The sequence below is a fragment of the Bufo gargarizans genome, unplaced genomic scaffold (genome assembly GCF_014858855.1).
Source record: "Bufo gargarizans isolate SCDJY-AF-19 unplaced genomic scaffold, ASM1485885v1 original_scaffold_1649_pilon, whole genome shotgun sequence".
Lineage (NCBI taxonomy): Eukaryota > Metazoa > Chordata > Amphibia > Anura > Bufonidae > Bufo > Bufo gargarizans.
Window position 1 is genome coordinate 122,741 of NW_025334454.1, and position 17,899 is coordinate 140,639.

Below are 17,899 nucleotides of genomic sequence, written 5' to 3' on the forward strand. Positions count from 1 at the left end.
CCACATGTGGCGTGTTTCTGTAAACCGCAGAATCAAGGTAATAATAATTGAGTTTTGTTTGGCTGTTAACCCTTGAAGTGTTAAAGAAAAAAAATGGATTAAAATGGAAAATCTGCCCAAAAAGTGAAATTTAGAAATGTTATCTCCATTTTCCTTTAATTCTTGTGGAGCACCTAAAGGGTTAACAAAGTTAGTAAAATCAGTTTTGAGTAACTTGAGGGGTGTAGTTTCTACAATGGGGTCATTTATGGGTGGTTTCCATTATGGAAGCCCCACAAAGTGACTTCAGACCTGAACTGGTCCTTAAAAAGTGGGTTTTGGAAATATTCTTAAAAATTTTAAGAATTGCTTCTAAAATTGTAAGCCTTCTAAAGTCCTAAAAAAATTAAATGACATTTACAAAATGATGCCAACATAAAGTAGACATATGGGGAATGTTAAGTAATAAATATTTTATAAGGTATCACTTTCTGTTTTAAAAGCAAAGAAATAGAAATTTAGAAAATTCTGAATTTTTCTAAATTGTTGGTAAATTTGGGATTTTTTTCATAAATACCACTGCTGGTATTGTGGTTTTGCCTAAAGCTCACGGGGTGTTCAGGGTGGAGTTCACCATATCCATATGTTGCTGTAGCGCAAATTACTCCTGACCGCTGCATAGCATCTCCTCCTCACACCTCTGCTCTGATCTGCACAGATGCTGCTTGGCTCTGGCACCAGCTTCCACTTGGTGTGCTGGCGCTTGCGGTGCCACTCTTGTGGCAGGCTGCAACGTGGATATAAACTGCTTTCTCCTTTCAGACGCTGACTTGTGTGCTAGGCAGCAGTACATTTCCTCCTTCTTGTTTCTCCTTCTCCCTTGAAGGACTAAGGCTACTTTCACACTGGCGTTTTGGCTTTCCGTTTGTAAGATCCGTTCAGGGCTCTCACAAGCGCTCCAAAACGGATCAGTTTTGCCCTAATGCATTCTGAATGGAAAAGGATGCATCAGTTTGCCTCCGATCAATCTCTATTTCACTCTGGAGGCGGACACCAAAAAGCTGTTTGCAACGTTTTGCTGTCCGCCTGACGAAGCGGAGCCAAATGGGCACACAATGTAAGTCAATGGGGACGGATCAGTTTTCTCCGACACAATAGAAAACGAATCCGTCTCCGTCTTTCAATAGAGTTCATGACGGATCTGTCTTGGCTAAGTTACAGATAATACAAACGGATCCGTTCATGACGGATGCATGCAGTTGTATTATTGTAACTGATCCATTTTTGCAGATCCACGACGGATCCGCCCAAAACGAGAGTGTGAAAGTAGCCTAACATGAATCTGTTCAGCCTAACTCCTGACTCCTCTAAGGCGGCTTTCACATCAGGTCTTTACATTTCCGTTCTTTTTATTAATGATCTTGTAGAAGGCTTGCACAGTAAAATAAAAAAATTTGCAGAGGACACTAAACTGTGTAAAGTAATTAACATGGAAGAGGAAAGTATACTGCGTATATACACCACAGAGGGCCGTATACTGCGTATATACATCACATAGGGACTCAAGGCACGAGGAAAGGTATGTCATGGGTCAACACCCTGGGAAGACAGAGGCCGCCACGAAGGCGCCCGACACCAATTCGTACAATGACTACCTGAAGAAGGGGATAGTGTGAAAGTAGTCACAATATCCAGTGGTAGTGCCAAAGGACCACATAAGACGGGAGATAAGGCAATTGTAGGAACCGTGTCCAGCAAATAGACCACCCCTGGAACATGATGAGACAAGAGAGAAGTGAGAGTAGTCGAAGTAGTCAATGTGCAAGCAATCACTCCACCTAAAAAAAGATGGATAATGTGATCGAGCGGAACCTTCCAGACGTAGGCGAAATGATGTACAGTATCCACTGGTAGTGCAACTACTCCGTCGATGGAAGGAGGGTAATGCTACAGGAACTACAGTAAGCAGTTGTAGTGCCCTGTTCAACCACCTATAGAAGGGGGAAAACCAACAAGACAGATGATACCCAATATTAGTGCAATTACACCGCCTGCGGAGGGGGTTATGTGACAAAACATTGCAGAGGGGATCAGATCCCCAGCTGGACGAGTTCATCCCCAAAAGTTAGTCAGAAATAAAGTAAAAAAAAATGATTAAAAAAACTGTGTTTTTAATAAAACAAATAGTTTCAAGTAAAAAAAAAAAAGGAAAAAAAATCCCATTTTCCCCTGATTTTATAATTAAAAAAAAGAAGAAAAAAAACACATATTAGGTATCGCCGCGTCCGTAATGTCCGGCTCTATAAATATATCACATGATCCACCCCGTCCGATAAACACGATAAAAAATAAAAATAAAATAAAAGTTAAAAAAAAGCAATTTTTGTCACCTTACATCACAAAAAGTGCAACACCCAGCGATCAAAAAGACGTATGCCCCCCAGAATATCAAATAATACCAATAAAACCATCACCTCATCCGGCAAAAAATGAGCCCCTAAATAAGAAAATCGCTCAAAAAATATAAAAAAATAAAGCTCTCAGAACATGACACTAAAACATAATTTCTTTTTGTTTCAAATATGCTATTATTGTGCTAAAAAAAAGTATACATATTAGGTATCGCCGCGTCCGTAACAACTAGCTCTATAAAAATATCACATGACCTAACCCCCCCTCAGGTGAACATTGTAAAAAATAAAAAATTTATTAAAAGAAAGCCATTTTTGTCACCTTACATCACAAAAAATGCAACACCAAGCGATCAAAAAGGCGTATGCCCCCTAAAATAATACCAGTCACCTCATCCTGCAAAAAAGACCTACCTAAGACAATAGGTTAAAAAAGAAAAAAGCTATGGCTCTCAGACTATGGAGACACTAAAACATAATTTATTTTTATTTTTTAAATGATATTATTGTGTAAAACTTAAAATACAAAAAATATACATATTAGGTATCGCCACATCCGTAACAACCTGCTCTATAAAAATGTCTCATGACCTAACCCCTCAGGTGAATGCTGGAAAAATAAATAAATAAAAATTACCAATTTTTTGGTCACCTTGCCCCATAAAGTGTAATAATGAAAGATCCAAAAAATTATATGTACCCAAAAATGGGACCAATAAAAACGTCAACTCTTCCTGCAAAAAAACGAGCCCCCGCACAAGACGATTGGCAGAAAATGTAAAAAAAAAATAAGGCATTCAGAAAATGGAGACACAAAAACAGCCATTTTTAGGTTACCTTGCCTCACAAAAAACGTAATATATAGCAATTAAAACTCATATGTACTCCAAAATAGTACCAAGAAAACTGGCATCTTATCCCCTAGTTTCCAAAATGGGGTCACTTTTTGGGAGTTTCTACTGTAAGGGTGCATCAGGGGGGCTTAAAATGGAACATGGCATCTAAGGCCCCTTGCAGACGAGCGTTCCTCCCGCAGCGAGTCCACATCGCAGCACCCAGCCTGACCTCCCATCGCTGCCGGGAGTCACATAGCATTATATTGAGTTATGATGCTATGGCATTCTGCCAGTGTTATCCAATACATTCCAGAACTGTAAGGCCTCTTTCACACGAGCGTGTCCAGATAAGGTCCGGATGCGTTGCGCCAAAAAAAAGGATCATGTGATGAGCGTAGTGATGTCATCAAAAGGTCCTATTCCTCACATATGAAGACAGAAGAGATGCCGGCTGCGTGAACAAGTGGATTAAGGAGAGTTACATTTATTTATTTTTTAACCCCTCAGAATGCTATTATTTTCCCTTATAACCATGTTATAAGGGAAATAATAATGATCGGGTCCCCATCCCGATAGTCTCCTAGCAACCGTGCGTGAAAATCGCACCGCATCCGCACTTGCTTGCGATTTTCACGCAGCCCCATTCACTTCTATGGGGCCTGCGTTGCGTGAAAAACGCACAAAATAGAGCTTGCTGCGATTTTCACGCAACGCACAAGTGATGCCTGAAAATCACCGCTCATGTGAACAGCCCCATAGAAATGAATGGGTCCGGATTCAGTGCGGGTGCAATGCGTTCACGTCACGCATTGCACCCGCGCGGAAAACTCGCTCGTGTGAAAGGTGCCTAAGGGTTACATAGCATCATAAATCAATATAATGCTATGCGACTCCCAGCAACAATGGGAGGTCAGGCCAGGTGCTGCGATGCGGACTCGCTGCGGGAGGAACGCTCGTCTGCAAGGGGCCTAAAAACCAGTCCAGCAAAATCTGCCTTCCAAAAAACCATATGGCGTTCCTTCTGCGCCCTGCCGTGTGCCCTTACATCAGTTTACTACCACATGTGGCGTGTTTCTGTAAACCGCAGAATCAAGGTAATAATAATTGAGTTTTGTTTGGCTGTTAACCCTTGAAGTGTTAAAGAAAAAAAATGGATTAAAATGGAAAATCTGCCCAAAAAGTGAAATTTAGAAATGTTATCTCCATTTTCCTTTAATTCTTGTGGAGCACCTAAAGGGTTAACAAAGTTAGTAAAATCAGTTTTGAGTAACTTGAGGGGTGTAGTTTCTACAATGGGGTCATTTATGGGTGGTTTCCATTATGGAAGCCCCACAAAGTGACTTCAGACCTGAACTGGTCCTTAAAAAGTGGGTTTTGGAAATATTCTTAAAAATTTTAAGAATTGCTTCTAAAATTGTAAGCCTTCTAAAGTCCTAAAAAAATTAAATGACATTTACAAAATGATGCCAACATAAAGTAGACATATGGGGAATGTTAAGTAATAAATATTTTATAAGGTATCACTTTCTGTTTTAAAAGCAAAGAAATAGAAATTTAGAAAATTCTGAATTTTTCTAAATTGTTGGTAAATTTGGGATTTTTTTCATAAATACCACTGCTGGTATTGTGGTTTTGCCTAAAGCTCACGGGGTGTTCAGGGTGGAGTTCACCATATCCATATGTTGCTGTAGCGCAAATTACTCCTGACCGCTGTATAGCATCTCCTCCTCACACCTCTGCTCTGATCTGCACAGATGCTGCTTGGCTCTGGCACCAGCTTCCACTTGGTGTGCTGGCGCTTGCGGTGCCACTCTTGTGGCAGGCTGCAACGTGGATATAAACTGCTTTCTCCTTTCAGACGCTGACTTGTGTGCTAGGCAGCAGTACATTTCCTCCTTCTTGTTTCTCCTTCTCCCTTGAAGGACTAAGGCTACTTTCACACTGGCGTTTTGGCTTTCCGTTTGTAAGATCCGTTCAGGGCTCTCACAAGCGCTCCAAAACGGATCAGTTTTGCCCTAATGCATTCTGAATGGAAAAGGATGCATCAGTTTGCCTCCGATCAATCTCTATTTCACTCTGGAGGCGGACACCAAAAAGCTGTTTGCAACGTTTTGCTGTCCGCCTGACGAAGCGGAGCCAAATGGGCACACAATGTAAGTCAATGGGGACGGATCAGTTTTCTCCGACACAATAGAAAACGAATCCGTCTCCGTCTTTCAATAGAGTTCATGACGGATCTGTCTTGGCTAAGTTACAGATAATACAAACGGATCCGTTCATGACGGATGCATGCAGTTGTATTATTGTAACGGATCCATTTTTGCAGATCCACGACGGATCCGCCCAAAACGAGAGTGTGAAAGTAGCCTAACATGAATCTGTTCAGCCTAACTCCTGACTCCTCTAAGGCGGCTTTCACATCAGGTCTTTACATTTCCGTTCTTTTTATTAATGATCTTGTAGAAGGCTTGCACAGTAAAATAAAAAAATTTGCAGAGGACACTAAACTGTGTAAAGTAATTAACATGGAAGAGGAAAGTATACTGCGTATATACACCACAGAGGGCCGTATACTGCGTATATACATCACATAGGGACTCAAGGCACGAGGAAAGGTATGTCATGGGTCAACACCCTGGGAAGACAGAGGCCGCCACGAAGGCGCCCGACACCAATTCGTACAATGACTACCTGAAGAAGGGGATAGTGTGAAAGTAGTCACAATATCCAGTGGTAGTGCCAAAGGACCACATAAGACGGGAGATAAGGCAATTGTAGGAACCGTGTCCAGCAAATAGACCACCCCTGGAACATGATGAGACAAGAGAGAAGTGAGAGTAGTCGAAGTAGTCAATGTGCAAGCAATCACTCCACCTAAAAAAAGATGGATAATGTGATCGAGCGGAACCTTCCAGACGTAGGCGAAATGATGTACAGTATCCACTGGTAGTGCAACTACTCCGTCGATGGAAGGAGGGTAATGCTACAGGAACTACAGTAAGCAGTTGTAGTGCCCTGTTCAACCACCTATAGAAGGGGGAAAACCAACAAGACAGATGATACCCAATATTAGTGCAATTACACCGCCTGCGGAGGGGGTTATGTGACAAAACATATGGTATCAGGTGTAAGTGCATTACTCCGCCTAAGTAAGGAGGGTAATTGCGACAGTCTGAAAAGGATCCAGTGGTAGTGCAAATACTTCCATGCCGCATATGGAAGGAGGCAATGCTACCGGACGGACAAGGTCCAGTGGTAAATGCCCGTATACTGGTAGTTTAACTACTCCGCTTATGAAGGGAGGGCAATGCTACAGGCAATGCTATGTGGCTAGCGGTAGTGCAAGCACACTGCCTATCCATTGCGCCACTGGCCTCACTGTAGTGCTATGGGGCGATGAGAACTAGGCCCAAAATAGGACCGGAGCTCCAAGGGTTAATTGCTGTTAAAATTACACTGAGCCCCAATCCTATTAACCCTTTCCCGAGTTTTAACGAATCACTTTTCCCCAAGCCACAGGAGCTCTGAGGCAAGGAAGGGGTTAAACAGTAGGTTGGGGGCAGAGCTCAGTGGGCCGCTGGTGGAGCGAAGATAATGGCACGAAAGTTTTGCGCTCTGATAACACAGTCCCCGCCCCCCAAACACTCTGGAAGAATGCGGTCTAGTAGGCCGCAGACCCGGGGCCTCACGTACAGGCGGGCTGACCGGAAGCGCTTCGGCTGGGAGAGCAGTGCAGGGAGGGAGCAGTAGTGTCGAGGGGATCTTGCAGCAGCTGCCCCGGAGGCATGCGACCGCTGTAAATGCATCGCAGAGCCTGGAGGAAGGCGAGGGGGCTTGGGACAGGAGATGGGACAGAGGGCCGGTGAATCACGGGCTAAATGAACAGGGCCAAGGTTCTGAAGAAAAAAACTATTTTCCCGTGTTCACGAGAAAACACAGGAGAAGGGGACCCCAGCAGGGAAGATTCACCCCTAGAACCAAGTAAAAGGAGGAGAAGGGGGGGCTCAGGCACAGGGAGGGGCAGCAGGGGAGGTAGGCAATATACTTACCTAGAAGTTTTCTGCCCATCCTGATTCCAGCATTGTCACCTTCCTCAGTGTGCTGCCCCTTGGGGAGGGCGTCTACACTGGTAACAGGGGGGACTTCTAGAAGTAGGAGACAAGGTAACACTGTTGCTGGCAGGTAACAGCGGATTGGAGATCCACTGTTAATCCTAGTCTTCCAGAGGTGGGGAACGAGCAGCAGGCTTGAGGACCCACTGGTCTCCCCCCCTCAAGTGTGGGGAAAACAGGTGGTTAGAGCCCACCTGTAGGCCGGACCTGAAAAATCAAAAAGGAAAAATCAAAAAGGAAAAATCTAAAAGAAAAAAGCTTTGGCAGACCAGCAGGAAAACATGTCTGCCTCCTATGGACACTAGACTAAAACTGATTAGCTCAGTGTCTGCAGGAGGGGTATAGCTGAGAGGAGGAGCTAACACTTTTTTGCTTCGTGTCGCCTCCTAGTGGCAACAGCTATACCCATGGTCTTCTGTGTCCCCCAATGATACGAGCGAGAAAGGACATTTATCATCGAATATCAGGGAACTAAGAGCCATCTTCTTCACTTTTAAGAGCTTTTCCACAAAGCACATATCCAATCAGACAACTTGGTCTCTGTCTTCTACCTCAACAAACAGGGAGGTACAAGGAGCAAGCTTCTGGAACAAAAGTCTGAATTGGGCTGAGAAGTACGTTGCCAACATTTCTGCAGTCCACATAAGGGGTATAGACAACTCTTCAGCCAACCTCCTGAGCAGACAGACAGACAGACAGACAGTCTTTACTATAGGGGAATGAGAGGTGAACATGGACATATTCCATCTAATCACCCGGTACATGGCGAACCAGTACAACACCAAGCTGAAGAACTTCTATTCCTTCTTCAAAGCGGATCATCCAATGGCGTTGGATGCCTTCTCCGAGTGCTGGAATAGTGGTCTACTGTACATATATCCCTCGCTACCGGTCACTCAGAAGGCTCTTCACAAGTTTAGGTTGGTTCGAGCAGACGTGGTTCAAATAATTCTATTGTGGCCTGTGGGGCATGGTTTGCAGACTTTTTATAACTTTCGAAAGGAGAATATTGGTGTCTGGAAGAGAATTCCACTACCTCAACCCTGCGCTCCTTCTGACAGCCTGAAGGTTAAGAGGTCAAGATAAGCTAGCCTTGGTCTTCCCAATTCTGTAATATCTACTCAACTATGCTCCTGTAGACCATTCACTAAAAGTATCTCAGAGTTTGGGGAATTTTCAGTGACTGGTGCAGAAAACAGGATACGTATCTTGCTTTTACTTCAATAAGGTTATGAGAAAGGTTTAAAGATCAATGCTCTTCTGTGTTCATTTTACAGCAGTGGTCTTTTTTCATTCTCAACTAGCCAGAAGATTTTTTTTGAGGATTAAGGCATCTACAACCTAATATTCGTTCTCCAACTCCAATATGGGATTTAGCCTTAGTCGTCAAAAGAATGAATCAGACTCGTGTAAAATGAAGAAGTGTATAGGAACGAGCCGTCCCATTGAAATAAATGGGACGGCTTGGGTGTAATTACACCTGCCCACCACTGCAGATGCGACAGCGAGCAGGTAAACAATGAAGAGGAGGCAGCGCTGGCACGGTGCGCGCCCTCTCTTCAAACAGATGATCGGCGGGGGTGCTGGGTGTCAGACCCCCGCCGATCAGATAATGATGACCTATCCTTAGGATAGGTCATCAATAAATATAACTTGGACAACCCCTTTAAGTCCGTGGGTGCTGCCAAGGACGATGAGGAAGAGTAAAATTTACTTACCTGAAATTTCCTTATCCTTAAGGGTCCATTCACACGTCCGTAATTTGGGTCCGCATTCGTTCCGCAATTTGCGGACCTATGCACTTTCAATGGGGCTGGAACGTATGTGGATGCGAATCCGCATTTCCGGGATCCGAATCCGCATTTCTGGGATCTGCATCTGTATTTTCGGGATCCGCAATTCCGTTCCTGAAAAAAATAGAACATGTCCTATTCTTGTCCGCAATTGCGGACCAGAAAAGGCATTTTCTATTATAGTGTCTGTGATGTGCGGTCTGCAAATTGCGGGTCGCACATTGCAGGTGTCCGTGTTTTGCGGACGTGTGAATGGACCCAGAGTCTGAGACAGCACCATTTTTTCCCCTCACTAAAAACTTTTTTGCAGTTAGTTTTCTTTTTCCCCCACAGTGTGCAGTGATGTAGGCAGAGTTTTTATACTGGGTGTAGTTCAGTTTGTTAACTCTTTTCATACAGTTTTTGTTTGTTCTTTTCTTTGACAAGGGAAGAATGTTTTCCACAACAATACAACAAAAACTCTTTGTACTAAATTGCTCTAACCATACCTTCATTGTGTGAGAACTGAGAGCTTGGTGCGGTCACTGGCTCTTTCTTTGGTCTCATGGGGCACCAGGACCCGTCCTCCTGGAACTGAATCTCATCTACATCTGAGCACTGGTTGAGAATCTCCATGAAGAGTCTGTGTCAAGAATATACAGTAGTATCGAGATCAGACAGGGACATAAGGTCTTTCTGGAAGATGCTTACATTTTAAAAGGGAACCAGTTTCACACTGCCTAAACCACAACCAGTATGAACTCTTGACAGTCCCCCTTATTACAGAGAATTTGGGGGGGAATTTTAGAAAAAGAAAAAAAAAAGCTCTAAAAATGAACTGGGGACAAGAAGGGTCCACTCCCTGCCCAGTATAATCGACAGGGAGAGATATTCTGGCATTGTGGTCTGTAATGTGAGACGTACTGCTTCTACTGTAACTACTACAACACAATCTTTCACTTCTGGTCTATGATATAGGCACCTGATGTACGTACCCATCTAATATGAGACTCTCGTAGCTGGCCTTCTTGTCACACACAGGACAGATCCAGGTGGGCTTCTTTTCATTCATTTGCAGGTAAAGTGCAGCGTCAAAGCATTGCAAATGACTACAGGTGACGGCCCGACAAGGGAACGTTAGTCTCATTTTCCCAAGCTAAAGAGCGCAAGATTTCCAAAATGCTTAATCAATATAAAGCAGAAATAAAGGTGATGTCTACAGCACAGCAACATCTCTAGCTCAGAAACACCACTCTCAATATACTGTATCCATGAAAGGGGTTGTCCCATCTTGCTGTTTGCACAGCGAGATGGGACTAAGCGCCAGCCCCAGGTGGCCAGGCTTACGGAAACTGCCGAGCGAGACGGTGCTCCACTGTTTCCGTAATTCCTATTGCAGTGAATGGAGCTATGTAAAAAACAGAGTAGCAGAACAAGTTAAGCTGCTTCCATAACTCCCGAATTATGGAAACAGCCTAGCTGGCTTATTTTACACATGGGTAAAGCGGAATTCATTACATGTCACAAAAGATGATGTCACCAGACAAAAACATTCAACCTTTTTATGGAATCGATTTACAGACATATACTAGCCCTGAGCCCTTCATTATGTCTCTTCCACACTTTGTGCCATCATCCTGCTTTCAGTATGTTCACTGGGTATATAATGTAATATCTGCCTGTAATGCTTATTAATAAGAAAATTATAGATATTTTTACTGCAAAGTGGTACTTACAGGGCACATCAATGAAACACGCAGGCTAGTGGTGGCAATCTCACTGTCTGGATCTGCCGTCAGCTTCTCTTTTACTGAGAAGTAAAAAAAAAATCCCAAATATCATAAGGTTAGAAAACAAAAATCATCATAATTAAAGGGTTCCTGTCACCATATTTAACCCTATTAAGCTAGCTGACATTAGCGATGAGCTAATGTCAGCTAAACCTAACTAGCCTATTCCAACTTTTATCTATGCCCCTGTTACGCCAGAAATCTAACCTTTATGATATGCTAATTAGCCTCGAGGAGCAGGGGGGGCGTTGTTCCTGCTCCTAGAGGCCCCGTTCTCCCACCTTTGTCGCCTCCCTCCAAGTCCTGATTGAAAGGACCAGGTAGCGCTCGCATCTGTCTGCCAGCCCTGTGCTCTGGTGAAATCTTGCGCCGTTCAGTATTCGGCGCAGTGAGGGAAAGACGCTCGCAGGCTGCCAGCTTCCTCACCGCGCCTGCGCCGAATGCTGTACGGCGTGAGATTTTACCAGAGCACAGGACTGGTACTTAAAGGGGTTGTCCAGTATTTTGACATTGATGACCGGTCCTCATACAGGCCATCAATATCAGATCTGACACCCCGCCATTTGGCTGCTCCGGAGTAGTTCCAGCCACTGAAGTCGACACCAGAACTACAAAGCTCGATCCTTGGTGTAATGGACTGAGATGGTTACTGCATTGCTGGTCCCACTAAAGTTAATGGGAGTGAGGTTGCAGTTTCCAGCACCAGTACTGCACATATAAGACAACTGAACAGCAGTAGTGCAGGGTGTCAGACCTCCGATAATTTTTTTATTTTAGTTTTAAATGAAAGATTAAGCAACTTTCTAAATATAATCTGCCCAATAAAAAGATTGAACCATAAATAATATTCATTAAACATTTTCTACCATTTTGTTTCTGCAGAGTGTAAGTCCTTCACTTAGCTTCTGTAAAACCTTACATAAATCTGTCAGTGCTCTGCTCCCGTCTCCAACGGCTCCCTCTACCTTCTCTCTGTGTTAGAGATAGCAGCAGGGAGGGGGCAGAGACTGTACATGGCAGATCAGAGTGTGGAAGGAGAAAAGAATCCAAGGAGGGAAGATCACAATGGCTATAGATACACATACACAAGGTGGTTTGCAAGGGGAAGACAGGGAACACACAGACCTCACATTTAGCATGTATTACTGGCAGGGGAACGTCCACATGAGAAAGGTGTGAAAATAAGAGCAGGTTGTACATTTAATATCAGGAGGTCCGAAAATACCGTATTTATCGGCGTATAACACGCACTTTTTCCCCCTGAAAATAGGGGGCAAATGATGTATGCGTGTTATACGCCGATTAGGGCTGAGAGGCAGGACTGAGCCGGCCGGCACAGCGGAGGGAGGAGGAGGGAGGAGGAGGAAGGAGGAGGGAGTCCCTCCCTCCCCACTGTGCGCGGCTGCCGCTGAAGACCAACGAGGACAAAGTAGGAGGAGGAGGGGAGGGACTGTGGCCACTGCGCCACCAATGAATGTGCCGGCCATATCCCACAGGGTCCCCCTCCTCCCCCCCATCATTGGTGGCAGTTTGCAGTTCCGATCGGAGCCCCAGCAGTGTAATGCTGGGGCTCCGATCGGTTACCATGGCAGCCAGGAGTCACGCTACTGAAGCCCTGGCTGCCATGGTATGTTAGTGAGCAGAGAGCAGCGCATTATACTCACGTGCACTGTGGCCGCCGGTCGCTCCTTCTTCTGTCTGTGCGGCGGATTGCTAGTGCTTACAGCATTAGCAATGCGCCGCACAGACCTATGAGAAGGAGCGACCGTCGGCCACAGCGCACGTGAGTATAATGCGCTGCTCTCTGCTCACTAACATACCATGGCAGCCAGGGCTTCAGTAGCGTGACTCCTGGCTGCCATGGTAACCGATCGGAGCCCCAGCATTACACTGCTGGGGCTCCGATCGGAACTGCAAACTGCCACCAATGATGGGGGGAGGAGGGGGACCCTGTGGCCACTGCCACCAATGATTAATACTGGGGAGGGAGGGGGGGGGGTTTGCGTTACCAGAGGGGGCAGATCAGAGGCTTTATTTGAAATTTTTTTTTTTTTCCTGAAATTTCCCTCTTAAAAGGAAGGTGCGTGTTATACGCCTGTGCGTGTTATACGCCGATAAATACGGTAAATGAAAATCCATGACAAGATATGATGCTCGTACACTTACTCAGAGCCCTAGAATGGTCTGGATTTCTGATGCCTTTCATCTTTAGCTTCTGTAATAAGACTGCAGATGTCAGCTGACGCACCAGGTACACAGACATGGAATAATTCTAAATAAAAAAAATAAAAGTAAAAAATGCATATAAATGTGGGTTTAAAATGGAAATCACTGTTTATACACATCATGACCTCCTAATCAGTATGTAATGCTAGGAACTCACCCACCTTCCCAATCTCTGAAGCCCAAGAGATAGAGACTTGGTTTGGGACAGCGGATGACAGGCGAACAAGAGATGTGATGTTCAGTGGGCGCCCTGGTCGCTTCTGCTCAACACCATTTTTCGGTGGTGGGGCACAGCCCTGGAACAGAACAAAGGCGAAAATGCTTCAAGCGCATACAGTGCGCTAGTCACAGTAGAAAATCAGATGGCCCTGAAAAAAAGTCCACTATGAGTAGTCAAAGGGGTTGTGCAGTGGCATAATATCGATGACCTATCCTCAAGAGAGGATATCAGATCAGCGGGGGTCTGACTCGCAGTCGTCCCACCAATCACCGCTTGATGGGGGCCAAGGCGTTTGTACAAACGCTGCGAGCTCTTCATTGTTTGATTACTATCCCTTGTAGTGGCGGTGCGGTACAACTGCTGGGCCCATTTACTCGCATGAGTGACACTACCACTTCAAACAGTTGATCACCAGAGGTGCCAGTAGTAGGATCCTTACCGATCTAATACTGCTGACCTATTCTGAAGATCAATATTAACCCACTGCACACCAAGTAGTTTAACAAAGGGGTCACGCATTTTAGCCTCTCACAGACATTGTGTTGCTGGCGAATCCAATCTCAACAGAACAATCACTTCTGACGGCTCCGCTACCATTGAAGGGGCTGTTTCATCAAATAAAGGGTTATCTTTACAATATAGTTACTGAATTCATTCCTCACTGCGTTCAAGATATCTGCTTGCAGTCATTCAACTACAAACCCTTCCTGCTTACTTCCACTGGCTAAAGATCTGATCTAGCCACCATGGCGCTCAGCTCTGGTGTTTCCACATGTGCAGGGTTGGTTGTTTTTATATAGTTTTTGAAGCCCAAATCAGGAGTGAATCATAAAAGCAGAGAAAGCATTAGAGGGGTTGTCCGGGTTCAGAGCTGAACCCGGACATATCCCCATTTTCACCCCGGCAGCCCCCCTGACTAGAGCATCGGAGCAGTTCATGCTCCGATGCTCTCCTTTGCCCTGCGCTAAATCGCGCAGGGCAAAGGCATTTTTCTGGAGTTCCCGTGACAAACCGGGCTCTCCATGGGGCTGCCTGAGCCTGGTGATGTCACTGGCACTGATGGGCGGTCTTTAATGCTGCCCTAGCCCAGAAAACAGCTAGGGCAGTGCTAAAGCCGGCCCATCAGAGCCGGTGACGTCACCGACCACACTGCTGGGCGGAAGCCTCCGCCCGGCAGTGTGTTATAGTAAATAAAAGAGCCCTTGCCCTGTGCGATCCTGCATTTCCATGCTCCGATGCTAACATCAGTGGGGCTGCCTGGGTGAGATTATGGGCATGTCCGGGCTGAGCTCTGAACCCGGACGACTCCTTTAAGCAAATACTAATTCTACTCTTTTTAAATCTACTCCTGGAATTGGCAGCACCATTAGAAATTCTGATCGCTGTACCGTAACGACCGTGCATCTGTGTGTTCATCACACAGTGAAGGCTCTTTGTAAAAGGACAGCAAGCAGAGCTCTTGAGACCTGTGAGGAACTGATACAGAAAACTACATTTATTATTACACAATGAATATAAACCTATTGCGCACATTGACTGATGAAATATATAGATTGTTCTCGCTGACTTTTTGGAAAGCAAATGTAAAGAACATCACTCAACTTGCACTTCCTAAAATTCATTGTAATAACTCACAGGCAATGGAAAGAGCTTCCCGTTGACTTTAATGCAAAGGCTGCTGGGATAGTTATCCTCCTGAGGACAGCTTGTCTCTGCTAAACACAACCTGGACAGCAAAAGCGTAAAAATCAGACAGACACTCAGCGTAAAATGCACTCTTAGGCTACTTTCACACTAGCGTTCGGGTGTCCGCTTGTGAGCTCCGTTTGAAGGGGCTCACAAGCGGACCCGAACGCTTCCGTCCAGCACTAATGCATTCTGAGTGGACGCGGATCCGCTCAGAATGAATCAGTCTGGCAGCGTTCAGCCTCCGCTCAGCAGGCGGACACTTGAACGCTGCTTGCAGCGTTCGGGTGTCCGCCTGGCCGTGCGGATCCGTCCAGACTTACAATGTCAATGGGGACTGATCCGTTTGAAGATGACACACTATGGCTCAATCTTCAAACGGATCCGTCCCCCATTGACTTTACATTGAAAGTCTGGACGGATCCGTCTGAGGCTATTTTCACACTTAGAAATATTTTAACAATATAATGCAGACGGATCCGTACTGAACGGAGCCACCGTCTGCATTATATGAGCGGATCCGTCTGAGACGGATCCGCTCTGAACGCAAGTGTGAAAGTAGCCTTACTAAGGCAGATTTTTAGAAAGTCAGTGTTCGATCAGTGATTTCCAGCAGTGATTCTGATCCAAAACCAGGAGTTGGTCAAAAAACACAGAAAAGGAGCATATCCTTCCATCACACTGTACCTTATCTCTGTGTAGCCTCCACTCCTCACAATCACTGACCAACCACCAACTGGGTGAAAGCAACTGAAGGCCATACCTCAATTGAACTTGCACTGAATAATCCCGCCGTCCTCCTGGCATATAGTCCCTGTGGACAGAATGGACACAGATTTTACAGGTGAACAGAGATATGTACACACCACGTATATATGCAGCTGCTCTCTCTTCTCTTGTGAACAACCCCTTCCCATAAAGACATATGGACGTCATGGAGAGTCTCCCTTTGGAACTCCAATCTATGAGCCAGAGCAGGAATCCATTGTAAAGAGCGAACCATGAAGTCAACTTAGGCTACTTTCACACCTGCGTTCAGGTGTCCGCTCGTGAGCTCCGTTTAAAGGGGCTCACAAGCGGCCCTGAACGCAGCCGTCTGGCCCTAATGCATTCTCAGTGGAGGCGGATCCACTGAGAATGCATCCGCCTGCCAGCGCTCAGCCTCCGCTCCGTGAGCAGACACCTGAACGCTGCAAGCAGCGTTCGGGTGTCCGCCTGGCCGTGCGGAGGCGAGCGGATCCGTTCCGACTTATAATGGAAGTCAATGGGGACGGATCCGCTTGAAGATGACACCATATGGCTCAATCTTCAAGCGGATCCGTCCCCCATTGACTTTCAATGTAAAGTCTGAACGGATCCGCTCAGGCTACTTTCACACTTAGAAAATTTTTCTAAGTTATAATGCAGACGGGTCCGTTCTGAACGGAGCCACCGTCTGCATTAATATGAGCGGATCCGTTCAGAACGGATCCGATCGAACGCTAGTGTGAAAGTAGCCTTAAAGAGCTTCATGCCACAGAGAGTAGCATTAACCCCGGACCTTTACCCAAAGGGCCTGACGCCGCAGGTTGAAGCGCTCCGACAAGGTTTCTACATGGTACAACATTCTACATAAAATATTAGGTAGCTTGGTAAGGTCCTCTTTATTTACTTGCACTGCTTTTCAGTTGTATGTGTCCTTCTCTACTCATAACCAAAATTAAATTCAGAATTCTGCTGGTTTCCCGTTCCCAGACAGTAGTACATTAGATCGCGGTTACACATTCACAGCCAAGAGGTCTCAGTCTGGTCTGACAGTGGAGTTGAGCTGCTAACATTTTTCCACATTAACCAGCAGAATACTGAAAGTAGCTCTAGATGTTAAAAGGAGTTTTCTGAGACTTCAATATTAATGACATTGGATAGGGGAATTTTATCAACCAGATGACCCCAGAGGGTGGAATGGGAATTTTTGAGAGGTACTGCACCGGATGGCGCTGGTGGCGAATTATAAACCAAACCGCCCCGGAGGACGGATTGGGAATCCAGAGATCCTATACTGGAGTGCGCTGGAGAATTATCAACCAAACGGCCCCGGAGGACGGATTGGGAATCCAGAGATCCTATACTGGCGTGCGCTGGATAAATATCAACCAAACGGCCCCAGAGGACGGATTGGGAATCCAGAGATCCTATACTGGAGTGTGCTGGAGAATTATCAACCAAACGGTCCCTGGAGGACGGATTGGGAATCCAAAGATCCTGTACTGGAGTGCACTGGAGACTATCAACCACACGACCAGAGGGTGGATTGGGAATAATGAGATGTCCCTCTTTTCCCGCTATAGGACACAGGCCCAGCCTAGTACCCACAGACAGGGTGGTCTTGCGATTAAGAGGCTGAGGGGGGCCCGTATGAATGCACATTTTTATTTATTTCTAAATAAAACTTGAATGCCCAACATCAAGTGGGCAGAGGGACAGGAAGGGGTTAATTATATAACATAGAAGCACCTGCACTGAGATAGAATCCTCAGAATAATCTGGTGCTGGCCCTCAGAAATGGGGTAAGGCGACTGTGTGTAATACAGTAGTACTTCATAGGGTTGAAAATCTAGCATGACAGCCAACAACCTGCGCACGTGAGGGGAGTGTGGTTGTCTGGTGTGCGACAAGCAATAAAGTAAAAATCATGCCTAGTACAGGGGCAATGAGAAGACTTAGAGGTACTGCACCAGGTGTCAGATCTGAAGAGGCCAGCCAAATACTGGATATAAGAATTGCAACTCTACTCCGCCCAAAAAGGGGGGAGAACATATGGTTGCCAGGTACATACTCCAACCACGATGGCCTGTCGGATACAAGTACACCGCCGAGCACGACAGTAA

General features: G+C 45.6%; 1 protein-coding gene across 3 annotated transcripts in view; it reads right to left on the reverse strand.

Moving 5' to 3' along the window:
• Positions 1–17,899, reverse strand: part of LOC122923492 (E3 SUMO-protein ligase PIAS2-like) — a 45,841-nt gene that overhangs the window by 6,971 nt on the left and 20,971 nt on the right. For all 3 annotated transcript variants that reach the window (XM_044274318.1, XM_044274317.1, XM_044274316.1), the window contains exons 4-10: positions 15,796–15,846; positions 14,982–15,072; positions 13,288–13,422; positions 13,067–13,172; positions 10,847–10,920; positions 10,106–10,266; positions 9,620–9,753 (exon numbers count right to left, since the gene is read on the reverse strand). In XM_044274318.1, coding sequence (XP_044130253.1) covers positions 9,620–9,753; positions 10,106–10,266; positions 10,847–10,920; positions 13,067–13,172; positions 13,288–13,422; positions 14,982–15,072; positions 15,796–15,846 — 752 coding nt within the window. The remainder of the gene's footprint in view (positions 1–9,619; positions 9,754–10,105; positions 10,267–10,846; positions 10,921–13,066; positions 13,173–13,287; positions 13,423–14,981; positions 15,073–15,795; positions 15,847–17,899) is intronic.